Source organism: Haemaphysalis longicornis, unplaced genomic scaffold, assembly GCF_048455015.1.
Source record: "Haemaphysalis longicornis isolate Haplotype H1 unplaced genomic scaffold, Haemaphysalis longicornis Haplotype H1 scaffold_7, whole genome shotgun sequence".
NCBI classification, from domain to species: domain Eukaryota; kingdom Metazoa; phylum Arthropoda; class Arachnida; order Ixodida; family Ixodidae; genus Haemaphysalis; species Haemaphysalis longicornis.
The window spans coordinates 144,116,202-144,134,487 of record NW_027526422.1 but is presented as its reverse complement, the minus strand read 5'-3'; the positions used below and the strand labels follow the sequence as shown (position 1 = coordinate 144,134,487).

Below are 18,286 nucleotides of genomic sequence, written 5' to 3'. Positions count from 1 at the left end.
TCGGCAGAGGTGTTGCGATGTCTGTGAAAAATTCCCGCTCGAGTTTTGATCTTGAAAAAAATCACAAAATCTCGGACCATCTCCACTAACGTGAAACCTGGAGAGGGGCGAAGCATTCAGTGTAAAAGGGTGTTATCGGCGCTTTGGCGTGTGTGCCCACGGAGGTTAAACTATTGGTGGGTAGAGGTACACACCTTTGCTTTAAATGCCTCCTGTCCTTGAAGCACGAAGCGTCGTAGCGCGAAGCGTTCGAAAACAAGTGTCTGGGTGTGTTTTTAGTACGAGTTTTTGACCAAGGAGATAAAATGTTCTAGTGGGACTCGATTGATAACGAGTGTCTCCGTGTGTTCTTTCAGTACGAGTTACGTTTAGCGCGAGCCGCAGGAAAAGAAGTGTCCTGGTCTGTTAGTTCTGTGACTACATGATACCAGATACGACGACGACGACAGGAGACGCCGACGGCCGTAGCCGTTCAGAGACTTTGCCCCTAAGAGGAAGTGACACGATCATGGTGGCAGACGTTCAGTGCGAATCCGACAATGCTTTCAAATGTGGCCACTTGTTTCTCAAAAACCTGGCTACCCTAACGTAAAATCAAAAAAGCTGATGGTTTCTAACGGGGTTGGGGAGGCTGTTTTTTGTGGCCTTTCAATGCTATGTCAGAGGCCCCCATCAAAGCACTGTATAATCACCGGAGATCGCCTCCGATAAATTCGACGATCACCTAGTCGAGTGTGGAGGATAGCACGATTCGATGTTTGTGGCCGGGGACCGACACGGAGCCCGCTCCAGGCCCGTATTTACGTTTTCCTTCTCACCCGAGCCCGATGAAAAGTGTTCTGGTAGAAACTGAGCAAAACCTCTGCCCGGAACTAATTCTACCTTCACTTCAGGCCCGAGCCCGGGACGAAACGGACAAGGAAACTGAACGTCACGCTAAGCTGCGTGATACGCAAAATTCCGCTATACATGAAACATGATTGCATTTTGCATACACAAGACGACCAGTGGCTCGGGGGTGCAGGGAACTTCGAGACCCTTTTCAAATTTTAGCGTTTGACTATTCATGACTGAAAAAAGATGCTCAAGCGATACAGTGCTTGCAGCCGCATACGACTAAGTCATTTTGCCAGAACACACGTCCCTTCAGCCGAGGCATACTGTTATTTATTATCCGGGCCTCGTTGTTCTTTTTATTTTAAATGCAGAGCATTTCTTTAACTCACGATGTCACCCGGCGTTGGCGTGCCTCGGCATCCGCAACAGCCGTTCCAGGTGCGCCCTCTCCCCCACTCCGCCTCTCCCGCATCACGCTACCCTCCTCGCTATCAACAACAGGTCCGCACCCCTCTCCCTACACTATTTAAAAAAATAATGCTTACCGGTGCCTGGTTTCGGTCCCACGACCCTGCGGGCGGAACGCAAGGTACATGAGGCTCTACCCACTGCGCCACAAAGCCGACACAGAATGGAAGGCTACGAACGCGCCTTATATTCTTGACTCATTCAAACTACGTCAAGAAGCTGCTGATACAACGCATTCACTACCACCAACTCCCCAAACACTAAACGTTAACGCAATACACCCACCCCCTATGCGACGCATTTACTCAAGTCCCCCTCGCGGGGAGATGGGCCCTTTCGTCACTGGCTCTGTACGGCCCTTCTTGGTGGAGATTTTTATTATTCGTTACTGACACATTACTGTCATTGGCGTTTTGCTGTTCCCATAAGAGGGATTATGTGATACAGTGGCAACATATTGTAAAAATATTACTTGCCCTGTTACACGATTGTTCTCAGCATTTTTTGGCGTAAAAGATGGCTGGAAATACCAAAGTGAGTATGAATTTTCTAAGAACATTTATTTAAAGGCAAAATTTACCTTTTTTCACATGCGTATAAATTCCACAACAAGGAAATGTAGGGGACACCATTGACTAAAAATATGTGCAACTGTGTACCCACATGCGTAATTGAATTCGAGATGTAGTCATTGGTGGTGTTCGCTGCCTTGTGGTAGTTTTGCGGAGGAAGCTGCATGGGCTTTTGAGACACCGAATGCAGTACAATTTTAAAAGCCGGGCGATGTTCGGAGGATTTTAGTAACTCGAATGATTCGCCATTAAAGAGGGGTTGGCTATGTTTTGGGAGAAGCTCCACTCAGAACTTCACGGTAACCTATACAATGCAATTTAGAAGGAAATGACTACATTTTCTTGAAGAGTAACTTAAATTTACCAAGTCAGTGTACTTTTAAACAAGTCCTTGCTTTGTGTATTGCTTTTGCCAGAAGCGCTATAGTTCTTTCACTGCTTGCAGTTGTTGCAGAAATGCGCGACATAGTTTTTCAATCTAACGAAGAGGTGCCATTCTGTTTGTGACAGTGCTACCATTGTAGTACGCCCACTCCAGCACACTCATAGGAGTCTCCTGAATGGAGGCATGTGCCTAGCGCGTCCGCATAAGCCACTGTCTCGTCGTCGTCATATCATTCCTCAAAATCCAGAAGCATTCGCTTCGATAGCTGGGCGCATACCGCATGCCAAAGGTCGGAAGTTCTGTTGGGGTTCTACTACTGGCATGGGGCAATCATCGCCAGTACAGTGCTGTGAACGTAACCTATTTCTCACTCAGTGAAGGCTCGCAGGTGCTGAAAAAGTCGCCACAAAAACGTAGCAATATAGCAGAGATATTGAATTTGCAGCTTACTCCCCAAAAACTGTGCTGCCCTTATCGTCAGTTTGGTTAGCGGTCATGGGTCTCCAGCTGCCACAATTACGCATCTATGATGCTCCGGTACTAGCGTAGTGCCAGCAGCAGTGTCGGCAGCTTCTCGTGTTCAAGATTGTTCCTGCCCTTCCTAAACGGCTCCACGAAATCAAAGACATCCTTGAAGGTGGGACCGTCAACCTTTGAATCAAAACTGAATGCTCAGGGGATTCAAGCAGATTCAATCTCGTCGTACGCCGCTACTAGCCACTTCATCATGACCATACGTGAATTCCGTTTCGTTCTTACTTTTTAGCACAGGTCATATGGTACTGTGTTGTAGAATCCGCTCTGTTTTAGGAACGTCACAACTGTTGTTAGCTTCTTGAGTTGCTTGCATAACATTTGGACGTGCTGTATATCGTCCACGTCACCAAACGTATGCCGTAGGGTGGTGGACAGAACGTGCGCAGTGCAATTCACTCTGGATAAAGTACGCAATTCAATAATAATGGTCGACCCTTGGCCAATTAAGAACAACACCTTATCCAAAACGGCCTCCTCTTATCCTAGCTTTCCACAATTCTGTAGAATACGTTTTCTGAAGTTCTCCCTAGTCTTCTAGGCGGGGAAACCTTAAGGAAAAAGAACAACGCTGCTATAAGCTCCCACTTCTGAATAATGCAGTGAAAAGCGCAACATGTGTACTCCACCTTCTTAAAATCGTCAGTCCACATACGCACAGTACACCCCTCCAAAGTGCCAACTGAGGAGAGTTAAACAATGTGTGCTTCGACGTCTCCGACCTGAATAATTGCAGTGCGAGACGTGAGTAAGTCCCTGATATAGGATTATCGGGTGTGATACCCGGCCAAATACATTCGGGACATATAATGAAAGTACAGCTGCCGTGTCCAGTTTTAACGGGGAGGTAATTACTTCTCTGGATAGTCGAAGAATAATATCCTAAATGGACGATCGTGATCTAAAGGTAACCATAGAGTGGAGAAGAGAATTAAGTAAGGCGAACTGGTGTGATGTGCTCTAGTTTTTTTCCAACCGATGATGTGAAGGAAATGGGTTGAAGATGGTCAATATTGAGCGGCTTCTCCGGTTTGATTATAAGGACAATTTTTGCCTGCCGAGACTCCAAAAGTGGGCATCCCCCTGTCACCTCTCTCCGTGCGTATCCCCTGTCATGTGACAGCGGAATAGTCCACGATTTCACTTGCCTTAACACAAGGGCCACTACCCGGAATTCTAATCTCTGATTCGAAGAGTGCCATTCAACTTTTATCTCGGGAAATAATAACCCCGCGGGCCCTCCAAATACTCTCCAACAATCCACCCACCACACCAATGGAGCTGACGTGAACCCCAGCCCACACCCAATTGAAGGGTATCGAGGCGGCCCCCACTACTGCTCGAGAACTCCCCATCCCATCAGGTCCCATTCTTATGATTTTGACCCGGATCCAGATCGCATCGAGATAACCACCTCAAGTATCACGACTTCGTCACACACTACCGTCTCGCCCGACGCGCGTTTCCGCCGCGTATGACCACACTTAATAAATCTCAGCAACACACGTGGCGGCTCTTACAGACCGATACACTTCAGTGTCGTGCAGTACTCCAGCATATCCATCCCATACTATTTCCTTCCCCCAAGTGGCCTTCGTGCAGTGCTCTAATCACCATGTCACACTTGATGAGGGCAGGTCCTACTTATCGCTTCCTCTCCATAGGGTGTGACGAGTGGTGGGAGGGTGCGCTGGGCAGCTAAAGTGCGGGGATCCAAAACTCGTTGAGGAGTACAGCTACCGCTGTCGTTGTCAGGCCCATATCATCGGTCAGCCCATCGTCTTGGCTGGATTGTCCAAGAAAGTTTTTCTATCCATATATCTGCGGTGTCGTCTTTTTGTAAAAATTCAGTTATTCTGTGTCAAAGTTCCGTTAGTCTGTGTCAAAAATTCAGTTTTGTGTCAAAGCTCGAGGGGCTTTTTCAAAAAAATGCACCTAAATAGGCAATAATGCAAAGGTGACACCAACCAAATGGGCGACATGTTCGACATACAGTTTTAAATCGCAGGACTGTGTTCCTATTATGGCGAATAGGCTTAATTAGGCTCCATGTTTTACTGCTGCTGTTAAATAGTGATCCAAATTGGTCCGGCTACTGCTGGCTTCATTGAAAACATCGTCCAAACGTAAGCCCTGAAACGTAGGTATGGATTATATCTCGCCCTCGTACTTCTCATATAGTGTTTTTCCCCTCCCAAATATCATTATCAATGCAACGAAGCTTACTCGATTCATTTCACTTTCACCACGCTCTCTTGCCAATAAAATATCCATTGGGCAGTTGGCAGCTCTTTTAATGCACTTCTTAACGCGATCTATACTAATGCGTACCATTGCATGCCGAGTACCTCCTACGCCACGATCGTGTAATCCTCTGCACTTCCAGAATATATAACTGGTGGAAGTTACATTTAAAAGGGCCTTGCAGCACTTACTATCGACTACTAGGAATGTATTTTGGGGTAAAGTCTATTGTCCGAGAAATCTGCTCCCAAAAGAGTTATGAAAATGCGTTCACTATTACAAACATTACGCACGATGGGAAATCGCGCACAATTGTTCCCCATCAACTCGAACGCTGGCAACGCGAAGAAAAACGCATTATCTTTCCATGATTGCCAGGCGGCTCGCGGCATACTCTTCGGCGGCGTTCGATAAATCAGAGGATGGGGTGTTTTATCCTTTCGTCCGAAACGTAGAGGGGCCTATTTGCGGTCTGGTGCCACAGAAAGCTGGCAGGGCTGCCTGCTCGCAAAAGCGCGCTCCGGCTGGTACGCCGTTTTTGATGCATTAAACGTTTTGAACCACAGTGCAAACAATGACACAAAGAACGATAGCAAAAAGACACACGAAGCGCTGACTTACATTTGGATTTTAGTTTCTCCAACGGCGCCAAATATAAACGAAATTGAAGAAAACAAAACATGAAAAACACATGAAAAAACACACATGAAACAAACGGCATGACAAAGGCATAGAACCAATCACACAGTTAGCCGTTATCGGCACGTGTCCCTTTAGATAGCCTATCTCTTTCTTCGAGAGTGAAATTGAGGCTATACTGACTCAATGCTCACCCTGGCGTTCAATGTCAGCAGCTTCTATAATTTCCCAAGTCAGCGTATTCTCGTTTCCGCCGATGACGCGGCAATCTTCAAACACCGCTCGCAGCCACATGTGTCCCAGTGAGTGGCGAGATGAGCAGTCGTTTTATTTTTAACGTTATTATGGTGCTCCCGCAGGTGATCATTGAGGCATCTTCCGGTCTGTCCGATATACCTTTTTCCACATTTTCAAGGCAGGTCATAAACTACGCCTTCAACGCAATCAACGTAGTCCGATCTGTGGTCTATGTGACACGGGGACTTTTCCCTCCACCAACCGTGGTTCATGCTGCAGAGGGCCGATAGTTTCTTTGGGGCAGAAAAGCACGCGTGTATGCCCGCTCTGTTCGCTATCCTTCTTAAGTTGTGCGACAAATCATGAAGGTGTGGGATCACAGCCACTTTTCCCTTAGGCCTTTGTTGTTGGTCTTGTGGCTGCGAGCTCCACAACTCCTGCTTTACGGCCTTAAGCATACCTTCTGCAACAGAGGCCAACACGTCTCTAGAGTAGCCTGAACCTAAAAGGCGCGTCGTCTGCGCTCTGAAGCTGGCTTCCGCATTGTGGCCACAAGATTTTTTGAGAGGATTTGAAAAACAGAGTCGGACAGTGCCTCTCTTCACCAATTTTGAATGTGCTGACGTAAAGGGCAACAGTGCTTTTGAACATCTCAGTTCGTAAGTCCAGCAGACATGACCAAGGGAAAAAACAACCTAAGATCTACAAACCGGATAGAAGTGCAAGCAGGTGTTTCATGCGTGAGTGTCAAAGGTTTCATGCAAGCTTGAAAAATCGCCAAGACACTCGAGATCTGCTGATCGAGACATTTGAGGTTGCAATTGAGTATGACTAAAACAGTATCCACGACCGGAAACTCTTCAGCACATTGCACTCTGAAAGGCAACTAGACACAGCTATACCGTAATGTGCTAGCACCAAATCGCTCAGTACCAGGGCACATTTATGGACCACATGAGGCGCTTCCTGAACCACGGCCCCATATTTCTCGTCGAGCCCAAGAAGTTCCCTGAGGAACTGCTAACCATAGTCCGCCAAGTGTCTCGGCGTGCTCCTTACGGCGCTAGTGACAGGTGTGTTTCCGTAGGTATGGACGTACTTTCACGGTGCAAACTCGCGTGAACTGCGCCATCTTTTACACGCATTTGCTCTTCTTTGAATAAGCACGAGCTTAAGTTGCTTACAGCTGACAAGGAGGGAGGTTTTGCAGTTTTGCCTAGTAAAGTATACGTCACAAAAGGTGTGGATGTAATTACGGCATTTTCGTCCGCGCCAAAGATGTCGAACTGGGCCCTGTCCAAGCTGAAACTGAGAAACTGTGAAATAGGCTTGAACTGGGACAACTAGCTCAGAAATTGACATGAGCAAAAATTCTACCCTAGAGTTGTTCTTCTCTGTGAAGACGTACAAAATCGATTGCCCTTTTCTAGCTATTGTTTCGGAAAATATTATCTGGCGGAAAGCCCTCGCCATGTTTTTACAGGAACAGTTCAGCTTGCTTCGCGTAGAAGACCCTTTTCTTATCAGGAATTCTTTTCCCGTGGTGGAATTCTTGATCTGCCACTCTGGCATGCCCCACAGTGTCTTTTCGATCGATATAAAAGATTTGTAGTATTCCCTGCCGAAACAAAAAATACTAAGTTGCACTGAAGACTGCATAGACCGCTTTGAAGCAGCCCCATTTCAAAACGCGGCAGGAGTTAGTGTTGGCGGTTTTCTTGAATTGTTGTCGCTGTACCTGAGATCAACGTTTGTGGCATGAGAAGATACAATTCTTCTCCAGAAAGGCGGCATTTGCATAATATCAGGTATTTACCCGGAACTGAGCAATTTAGTATTAGCACTTTATGGTATAGCTGTATCTAGTTGCCTTTCAGAGTGCAGTGTGCTGGCGATTTCCCGGTACGTAGATGGATGATTTTTTAGTCATACTCAACTGTAGCCTCGAATGTCTCGATCAGCAGATCGCGAGTGTCTTGGGATTTTTCAAGCTTGCATGAAACCTTTGACACTAACTCATGAAACACCTTTTTGCAATTCTATGAGGTTACTAGATCTTAGGTTGTTTTTTCCCTTGGTCAGATGTTCAAAAGCGCCGAGATGTTCAAAAGCGCTGTTGCCCTTTTCGTCGGCACATTAAAAATTGGTGAAGAGAGGCATTCTCCGACTTTGTTTTTCAAATGCTCTCAAAAAATCTTGTGCCCACAATGCGGAAGCGACTCTGTTTTTCAAATGCTCTCAAAAAATCTTGTGCCCACAATGCGGAAGCCAGCTTCAGAGCGCAGACGACGGGCCTTTTAGATTCAGGCTACCCTAGACACGTGTTGGCCTCTGTTGCAGAAGGTATGCTTAAGGCCGTAAAGCAGTAGTTGTGGGGCTCGCAGCCACAAGACCAACAACAAAGGCCTAAGGGAAAAGTGGCTGTGATTCCGCACCTTCATGATTTGTCGTACAACTTAAGAAGGATAGCTAACAGAGCGGGCATACACGCGTGCTTTTCTGCCCCAAAGAAACTATCGGCCCTCTGCAGCATGAACCACGGTTGGTGGAGGGAAAAGTCCCCGTGTCACATAAAGTACAGATCGGACTTCGTTGATTGCGTTGAAGGCGTAGTTTATGACCTGCCGTTAAAATGTGGAAAAAGGTATATCGGACAGACCGGAAGATGCCTCAATGATCGCCTGCGGGAGCACCATAATAACGTTAAAAATAAAACGACTGGTCATCTCGCCACTCATTGGGACACATGCAGCTGCGAGCGCTGTTTGAAGATTGCCGCGTTATCGACACAAATGTGAATACGCTTACTCGGGAAATTATTGGGAACTGAAAGCGCACATTAGACACGGACAAAGAAAGCGGACAACATGACGAGCGCTCGCCCTGTTGTCACCTTTTTCATCCGTGTCTAATTTGCGCTTTCAGTTCCAAATATGCATCACCAACCAGCCCAAACCATAACCCTTTCGGGAAATTATAGAGGCCGCTGAGATTGTACGCCTGGGTGAGAATTGCGTCAGTATAGTCTCAATTATAGAATAGCCTCAAAGTATAGCCTCAAAAGGACACGGGCCGATAACGGTTAACTGTGTGGTTAGTCATGCCGTTTTTTGCATGTGTGTTTTTCGTGTGGTTATTATGTTTTGTTTTCTTCAATTTTGTTTATATTTGGCACCGTTGGATAAAATAAGATCTAGTTGTAAGTCAGCGCTTCGTGTGTCCTCTTGCTATCGTCTTTTGTGTCGTCGTTTGCGCTGTGGTTCAACATGCATAACCAACTCGCCCAAGTTTTCACGTTAATCAACGTTTGTTGGTCTAGTGATCAGGTTTAAAGGGGAATACTAAGTTCGTCCCTAAAACTCCGCGCGCACTCAAAACGGAAAAGAAAAGCCAGAACTTTGCGTACAGGTTCAGGCAATGAAGAGGTTGGTACACAGTGCCAACGACGGTGGATCATCAGAGGAAATGCGAGAAATAAGCCACGAAGCTTTGCAGCGACAGCATAAGGATAGCCGTGGCCGCAATGACGTCATTTCGGCCATGCCAGGGGTGCATAATGAGGAAAATTGAAGAGAGTGCGGTAGATTTTTTCGAATCTTTTTCAGCGATTCCTGCACTCACAGCTTCAGGTGCAGGTGCAATATTTGGCTCAGGTATTCCTGGCAGTTTAATCTAAACGCCGCACTGATTTCCTTGCACTGCTCAAAAGTGTTGCAGGGTTCATTTATTACTTTTAATATGGAAGCAACAGATAAATTGTCAATGAAAGGCATCTTCATTGCACGATTCAAGGTGCACGAGGTCATCTTTTGTGGATCGCCCCGCCATTAAACCTGCCTAGTGGCTGTCGACAAGTCCACTTTACTTTAAAAAGTGCCCAGGTGCCCCGTTAATTATCTTTCAAAAAACTTGCGCTAGGAGCTTCAGAGCGCAATGTGACAATACCTTTTGCATAAAGTAGGGTTCATTTGCTTCTTGACAAAGGACACCTATATGGCCTCCCTACAAGACCTAAGAAGGCGCCTCGAAAACCATTATTAGTTGTAACGTTTACCGTTGTTTCAAGAGTGCCTCCGTGCAGTTGTATCCACTGTATTTAATGTTGTCTGCATCTTTTCTTGAAATCATAAAAGTGCTCAGAGCAACTTTCAGCTCACTACGTCAAAACAGGGAGTGTTACGAAGTGTTTGACTTATGCTTACCACACAAAGGTTTTTATCACAGGATACTTTACGTTATGTTATGACCCCCCCTCCCCCCCGTTGTGCTGTCCCGTGCGGTCTAAGTGCGTTGTGTTGGCCCGTGAGGTCCGATGTGCCCTGTGTCCTGCGTTGTCGGGTGACTCGGTATAGTGAGTGTGCTGCGAACACAACGGTGGGGGTGAGAGGCGAAGTGCGGGTCAAGCCGGTACATGCGCAAGTGGACCTGGTAGCTCGAACAAATTGCCCTTGTGTAGCGACGGGATTGACTGGGGGTGACGAGCCATAATTATGACGCCCGGACAGCCAGGAGCAACCAGCGTCCACGGTGGACGTTCTTCGCCTGACGATGGCACAAGTGACTTAAGAAACTGTCGTGAGTGTACAGCACCATGCCCTAACTTGCTGTACATGGATCGCCTAATTTGCCGCAATATATTCTTTACCAGCTTCTCGCGTAATAGTGGCTCCTAACTTACTTTATTAGTTTATTCCGTCTTTGTTTTCCCAGAATTAATAGGTGATTTGTTTTCTTGCGGGTCGGCGTTGCTTCGTAGGGCGGGTTCGGGCTGGCGAACCTTTTACGCTTAAAGGGGCTCCTTCAAAGTTTACGTATTGGCGTCCTGGCTTAGCGTGTGTCTATGTATGAGTTTATGAATTTTAGGTGCACCAACTCGCTCTTCTTAGCTAGCGGCGCACATGTTTCCCAAGAGCATTGCACGTGTAAAAGATATGAGGTTATGTAATGTGGTGAGACTAGAGAAGGATATTTACGCCTTTTTGGCCTTTCGCGCCCGGCTTCACTCCTTCTTCCACCAAGGCGAATTGGGTAGCGTGGGGCACCGGGCGGCTGTGGAATGAGCTTTTCTTTCAACGGAATCGGGGAAGTGCTCCGTGTCGAGTTGTCTTGTTATTTAACGTGTAGGTGTTTTATAGGTGTGTTGTGGAGGTTAGATGTTTCCGTAGATATATTCCAGTCAGATCTCGCTTCATTGAACGGTATGATTGGAAGGTAAGTCGTTTCTTTCTTTGCCTGTGCTTGGTATTTTGTTAGGAAAGTAGTCGTTTCTATTTGGTTGGTGCCTTCGTCCTACTCAAGAGATATAAATAAAACTGCAGCCCAATAGCCAAGTCTAATCCTGGATACGTGGTGTGTCGTATATAACGGTATGTAGGCTGTTTTTTTTTAAGGCATGGTGCCGATGATGGTGAGAATAATTGGATGAGACGACATCGGATTTGCGGGGGGGGGAAGAGCCCGAGAGTTGAAATTGTGGGCGTAGACTCTAACTATAATTATGAAATATTAGAGCGGCTGATCAATCCTATCCTCGTAATCAGGGTTAAATACCTTGAAATAATTTGCGTTGAAAGAGGAAAATACATTTAAAATTCTATAAATATACGCATTTATACAGACTCAACAATGACAGTTTTCCAAATTACGCTGTAGCAAATATTTTCGGGGGACGATGGCAAGACAGCCCACAGAGTTGGTGCAGCCATTCTTGTCCTTCCTAATACCCTACCATATAACTAATAATAATAATAATGTTTATTCACTTCAAAATACAGAACATCTTCCACCCCGCATAAGCCGCATGGCTTGTGTGCGCCACTGGGCAGTCACAGGAGGGCGCGAATGGGGACATAACGAGAGTAGAATGCTCAAAGAGCCCAACAATCGCAAGGAAAATATCTGAGCAACTGCCGTGCCCAGAAAAAAAAACTATTACAAAGTATGTCTGTTTATGATTGAGATGAGGGTATTGTTGACACACGACACTTGACTATTTTGCGTGGTGTCTCGTACACATTATAATGTTTACGAAGACCGAAAGAGTTCTCTGGAAAAATATGTTTCTTGCAATTAGTTACATTTAAGAGCGACTGGACTCTCAGTGTGTGTTCTAGTGTATATGCCTTCCTATTACGGATTTTTTGGGGGTGCTTCTTGATCGTCTCTGTTTATTTTGGCGTCGCAGCCCATACCAACGGATACTGACAGATCATCCTCCCTATACATAGGACCCTCTCGGGTGCTCTTTTCCCGAGTCGTCCCCGCCGATGGCGTCTCAGGAGCCACGTGTGGCTCATGCGTGCACCAAGGCGGGAGCTACAGCGGGTCTCACCGTGTCGATCTCCTCAGTGCCCTCAGGTGTACAAGAGGCAGGGGTAATGGGAACGGTGGGAGCGCGAACGCTCCCGATCGACGATGTTCGCCGCCGCAAACAAACCCAGGGGGGGGGGGGGGGCATGGGCAGCACATCAAACGCCAGACATCAAATGGAAATCAAACGCCGCTGTGCCTCCTCGCGAGCTGCGTCGGTGGGTTTCTCTGTGAGAAAGACGCGAACCTGTTTCGCGCCTCCAGGAACGTGTTCTGAATCACTTCAGTGTAAACATTTTTTTCGGTTTCCTACCTTTCACATATTCTAGAAAATGGCTGTTGAGGTCTGTGACAGTTTTTGCTGTCTGTTAGATGGTCATGTCCAGCACAGTAGTCACATGTTATTCTGCAGCGACAGGAGTTCGCATCATGCCCCAACAGCTGGCACTCAATCCAGCGGCACGGGTTCGGTATGTACGGCCGAATGACAAAATGAATGAAGCCGGCGTTTATTGTGTTCGTTTGTGCAAAGTGGTTGAATGTCAAGATAATGTGCTTACTGGGTGTTCTCTTGTTATCTCGGCGTATGGTGACGCGATAAAAGCCGTGATTCTTTCTTGTTTCAAGTCCCTAGTAGGTCAAATTACGTTTTGTTTTGTCAGATATATATCAGAAATCACACTGTGCGAGCTGTCGAGGCTGCGGTGCAGTGCGAGTGTGATGTCCAGATCTACCATACGATTCTCAGCGAGAGGCCTGTGTCGTGGTGTTTGCTGTTCACCTGACGACTTTACCTGTTTATTTCTGTGGCATTGTATGTATTTTTTCAAGGGCCCCTTCAAGATACGTTGAGATCAAAAATACTTATTGCGAAGCAACAGTCGCGCTGCGTCTCGATATTCAATAACCGGAAAGAGAGAGCAATTGGCCGGCTTTGGAATAATGAGCGATGGAAGGTGAAGAAACGCTATTTTCAGAGCGAGCCGATAAGGTTTTTAGGTGTGTTTAGGATTTGTATATGGCATCCCAAAAACGGAGGAACTAGGGTACTTTCTCATTTGGCTGTAGCCTGATACGAAGTTATATGCCGGAGCTCTTTACCTGGCAGACACACAGAAAAACCATCAACGGGGCAAACTCCCGGGAAACCATTCACAGACAGCGAACCTCATAGCCGATAGGGCGGTACCGTCAAACCGCTTCGAAAGGAAGAGGAATAGTGCAGTAACCCCCCACAAAATGCAAAACGTCATCGTTGCAGCAGATCTGGCGAATACCACGCCGGGCTAGGCCCGTTACACTCTGCCATATCGTTGCGTGTACGACCAGGATGTTATGGTGTACGCTGCGCTTGCGAGCAACACGATGTCATCAGTAAAATTCTGCTCGCATCTCTTACATATCTTTGCTGTTGCGCACGCGATCTTGCTCTCGCACCGCTTCGTTCAGCGGTAATACTTCCAGAATACGAGGCTGGGAGTGCAATGCTGGGGAAAAATATCGTACGGCTGATTCGGCAATGGAGCTCCAACTTTGCCGGCAGACAAAAGGAGCCACCTAATGCTACCACAAACATGGGGTTGGTGCAACCGGAGAGGAGAACGCGGCGACAGAGGAGGTTGCTTGCGAAAGGCGTCCGCTCACATCATGGTCCCGCATAAAATTTTTGTTTCGTCCGTAGTGATGGGTGGTGCAGTTGTGCTGATTATGGCTGCTTTACGGGCTCCGTTAGCGCGGAGTGGTTGAGGAGAGGATGAAAACTGAGAAAGGCGTTTGAATGCCTTTGCTCATGTTGCGCATTATGTGCGGTGCGAGGGAGTGTCCAGTGGATTTAGTAATGTGTGAAAGTTATGTGTCAAGACAGCCTCCAATGAACGCGACGGGCTGTACAGGGCATATTGCAGTATTGAGGCTGCTCCTCCACGCAGGGAGATCTCCTCCTAATAATAGTGGACCAGGTTTCATTTACATAGCTAAACATACTTTTACTGCTTCGTTCTCACTTTTTCTCCTATCCGAAATATTCACCTTTGTATATCCGGCATTTCGTAATTCCTTCATGCATCCCTCAAAAAGCCCATGTTTCCGTCCGTGACCTGTGTTTCAATTACCGTTCCTTGTGGCTCCCGTACCCTCACATGACAGTTTTTTAGGTTAGTTTCAGCCACTCTTTTTGCGCGCTTTTGCGGTTTTGTCTGTTTTTCGATTTCGATAATTTTATTAAGAACCATTGATGCCGTGGTTGCTGACGCAGTCACTCGCTTTTGGTTTGCGTTTTTTGATTTGGGTGGATTTGTCTCTTTAGGTTAGTTTCAGCCCATTACATAGTTTATCAGAGGGCTTGTTGAGGTGGTAGAAGTAAGCATGAATGAATGTTAGTTATAACAATCTGGTTGTTTGGTCCATTTTATATTGAATTTTGGTTTTTATGTAATTTGGGTTCTCTTTGTGCGATTGAGGTACGTTTCCCTTGTGATATAGCCACCACAGCTACGTCAGATGAAGACTGACTGTGCTCACTAGAAACCCCTACAAGCTTCGAAGCTCTGATTATTCTTCCTGCTTCGTTTCTCAGCTTGTTATCTTTCCTGACTACCATTAAAGATAAAAGATTTTCTTATGTTCTTCAACCAAATATTTTCGTCTGTCTCACTGTCTGTCTGTCTGTCTGTCTGTCTGTCTGTCTGTCTGTCTGTCTGTCTGTCTGTCTGTCTGTCTGTCTGTCTGTCTGCCTGTCTGTCTGCCTGTCTGTCTGCCTGTCTTTCTGTCTTTCTGTATCCGCCTGTGTCTGTCTCTATGTATGTCGGTCTGTCTGGCCCCAACTAGGCCGCCCAACAATTTTGTCCAAGAGTAGATTATACAGGCGGACCCAGTCAATAGTTCTAGGGCTGCTTTAGAACTCTTCATACTTCCTCCGGGAAACAGGTGCCAACTTGTATCTTTAGGACTTTATGCCAAAGGGCATACTATCGCAATTAAAAAAGGTACAGCAAAAAAAACGTCAGATCCACTTCAGGCAAATAATAAATACTTAACGAGGCTTCCCGAGAATGATAATTTCTATTAAACGTTGTGTTTGTGTTACATTTAATTATGGAAAAGTAATCATTTCCAAGTGGTGTAAAGTGCTGCAGCGTCGGAAAGATAAAAGCAGGCACAAAAAGAAGGGATTTCCTGCTCGCGTAATTTCAGGTAGAACAACAAACAAAATAAAGAGACTACGGTGCACGCTACCGCAGCACATATTGCTCAAGCAGTGCAAAGATGCAAAAATGGTAACGAAGTGAGGAAACCTCCAGTAAATCATTCACTAAAGGAGCGAGAAAGAAACGAGGGTTATATGGCGCGGAGTGGACACCAGAGAGATTACATGGTAAAGGCGGCAGATGACTATCGTCTCTCGACTACATCTGCAGGAAAGCAACATATACTCGGACATTTTCTCCTACATCGTCTTATGCGTAAAATACAGCTTAATTTGGGTCAGAAAGACGGACAGGTGTATAGTTCATGAAAGCAGTTGCAGGTCGCAGAAACGTTTTCTCTCCATGGGAAAGCATAGATTGTAGGTTCTTTTCAACAACCCTGCTTTATACTGGTAAGGGTAAATATTAAACTTTGAGAAATGAATACCAAGATTTGTCAATATCTAGATAAAAAACTACATGGCCGTTTGTAATTTATGTTCACTCAGATGCTCTGCTCAGTGCTACATACGTTTATGTCTACTCTCTCGAAAGTTTCTCGTATATACCTGTACCAAAAAGAAAAGGCTCGCCTGCAAAACATTTAACTGGTGGAAAATAACAGAATACACTCACCCGTGGGCGGCGTAGTGCAAGGAATTGTTTCCGTTTTTGTCTTCAGAATGCAAATCCACACGTTCGTCAAGAAGGAATTTGACTGCATCCCAGATGCCGAAAAAGCAGGCAGCGTGAAGTGCCTCGGCTGTCTGCGTACGTGCGCCACTATTAGTTCGGGTACAAGAAACATTTCCTTCGAGAGAACATCAGCTATTCACCTTAATGAAGTTGGGTTACCGCGGAAGCACCGATGACACACAATTCAAAACACAGGTACGAAATCGGGGTGATGATAGACATTTCACCTTGCTACACAGGTTGCTGATGCGTAACGACTCCCGCCCTTACTGCTGCATGCCTGGCATGCTGCAGTTTAAAGGCCAACGGCATTCAAAGTTTTGACAACGTAAAAATAATTTCACCTATTAGTACACACAAAAACAGTGCCAAATGCACAATACTACGTTTCAAATATGAACGCTAGCGACGCAAAAGGCTCACGACATTAGCGTTTTCGGAACCGAAACTGAATAGAAAAGGCAGCCATTACCGGCTGCCGGACGTGACGTAGGTGAATGAACGGAAGCGGCCCCGCTCGAACCGGCAGCCCCTCAGAGCCGCCTTGAAATGCGCGTGGTAGCATCGCGTTTCGCACTATAATCTCCACAGGAGGACTCCTCATAACATTTGCCCAGGATAATGGAGTTAGACGCAATTCCGACATCGCGTTGCCATCAATCGAAATGAAGTAGACCGTACGATAGTTCTATTTCCATGAGAATAAGTGCCGTTGTAGGAATCCTTGGCATTGCGGGTAAAAAAGCCGGCCCTGATTTACAAAAGTAGTTGCTCGTACGGTGTCAAAAAGCAGCTTTGGTTAGCCGGCGCCTCGGCTGTCTCATCGCTTTTTATGAAGGGAATAAACTACACACGGGCGAATATCAATCCCTACTTTTACTATACATGGCATGCAAACATCTTCGTGAATATCAGCCCATATTTTTCGCCTCGTTCAACATCAAGAATCGAATTATAAAAGGGATTTAAAACTATAAGGAAGCTTCCACAGCTAAATGATGCACTTAAACACGGAAAAGGTTACCTATTTACCACGTTTTTCTACTTTCATCAGAGACATGTGCTGTTGAAAACATTTTACTTTCAAGTAAACAAAATCCAGCGCTCCAGAAAAGTAGATATTTCATTTTGTAATTGAAAAAAAAATCAAGTGAATTGTTTTTGAGAGGTGCAGTTTTGTTAGCTTTCGCCCTTCCCGATGACGACGGCCGATATTTTTGCAGATATATTTGTTCCCACGAGCAAGGCTGATTTTGGTTCACTTAGCGAGTGAGGAAAAAGTTGCAGAAATGTGTATACCCGCGTGTACAACTCCAGCTAGGTCGTCAAACGTTTAAGAGGGTCGAAGGGATGGAGGTGCCGTTGGGCCAGACCAAATGTCGCAAATATTGGACGATGAGTGAAGATATTATAAAAGATCCGTTTTTTTTACTGTGATAGATGTAATATAAATGGCAAATGTAACGCAAGTGTGCGTGTCGCGCTAGTTTTTTAGTGGAAGAATTATTCTCAAGTAAGAAGCGTTTTGCTCGCTCCACAACGTTCGCAAGCACGTGGATAGCTTTTAGTCTCCTAATCCCGTTTATTGCACAGAAAACAAAGGCGGATGTTGCTACTTAAGCGGTTACTTTGAAACATGTGATGGCGACGGTGGTACAGCACCGTGGTGTAGCAGAGAAACCCCGGGCGAACGCGTTTATGCGTCTGGGAAAGCGCCGTGCAAGTCGCCAGAGAAGTAGGAGCTCCACGGGACAGGTTCCGCAAACTCTGTCACAGGCCGCTCGGAACTTGTTTCGACACGTCCCCGCAAGGGTGAAACGTCGTCTGCACGGAGCTACTTTGAACGACGGTACCTAGTGTGCTGTGTGCTAACGAAACGTAGGATTTCGCATTGGTGATTTTAACAGTACCGAATACTTATTTAAATTAGATTTAGAAAATATGAATATGAGTGCAGTTGGCCCTTAAATTAGCGGGTCGACAATGTGAACAGTGTGGCTGCTTGTCATGTGTCCGGCGTGCAAAGTTAAAGATTCTGTTTCGGCTAATGCCTACTCAAGCCGCAGCTGCCAAAGGGCAACAAAGAAACCGCTGCTTTGATGATACAAGGCCAAACAAAGACGCGAGTGTATTGATATTTCGCCGCACGTTTTTTATCCCCAGGTGGTCGAAATAATTCC

At 46.1% G+C, this 18,286-nt stretch overlaps 1 protein-coding gene across 6 annotated transcripts in view; it reads right to left on the bottom strand.

The window, feature by feature from the left end:
* The window catches only part of LOC144147095 (uncharacterized), a 364,907-nt gene that overhangs the window by 154,258 nt on the left and 192,363 nt on the right, over positions 1-18,286 (bottom strand). For all 6 annotated transcript variants that reach the window (XR_013317818.1, XM_077679149.1, XM_077679147.1 and 3 more), the window contains one exon: positions 16,047-16,177. Coding sequence is in view for 5 of the 6 variants with exons in the window: in XM_077679149.1 (XP_077535275.1) it covers positions 16,047-16,177 (131 nt within the window). In the remaining variant the exon portion in view is untranslated. The remainder of the gene's footprint in view (positions 1-16,046; positions 16,178-18,286) is intronic.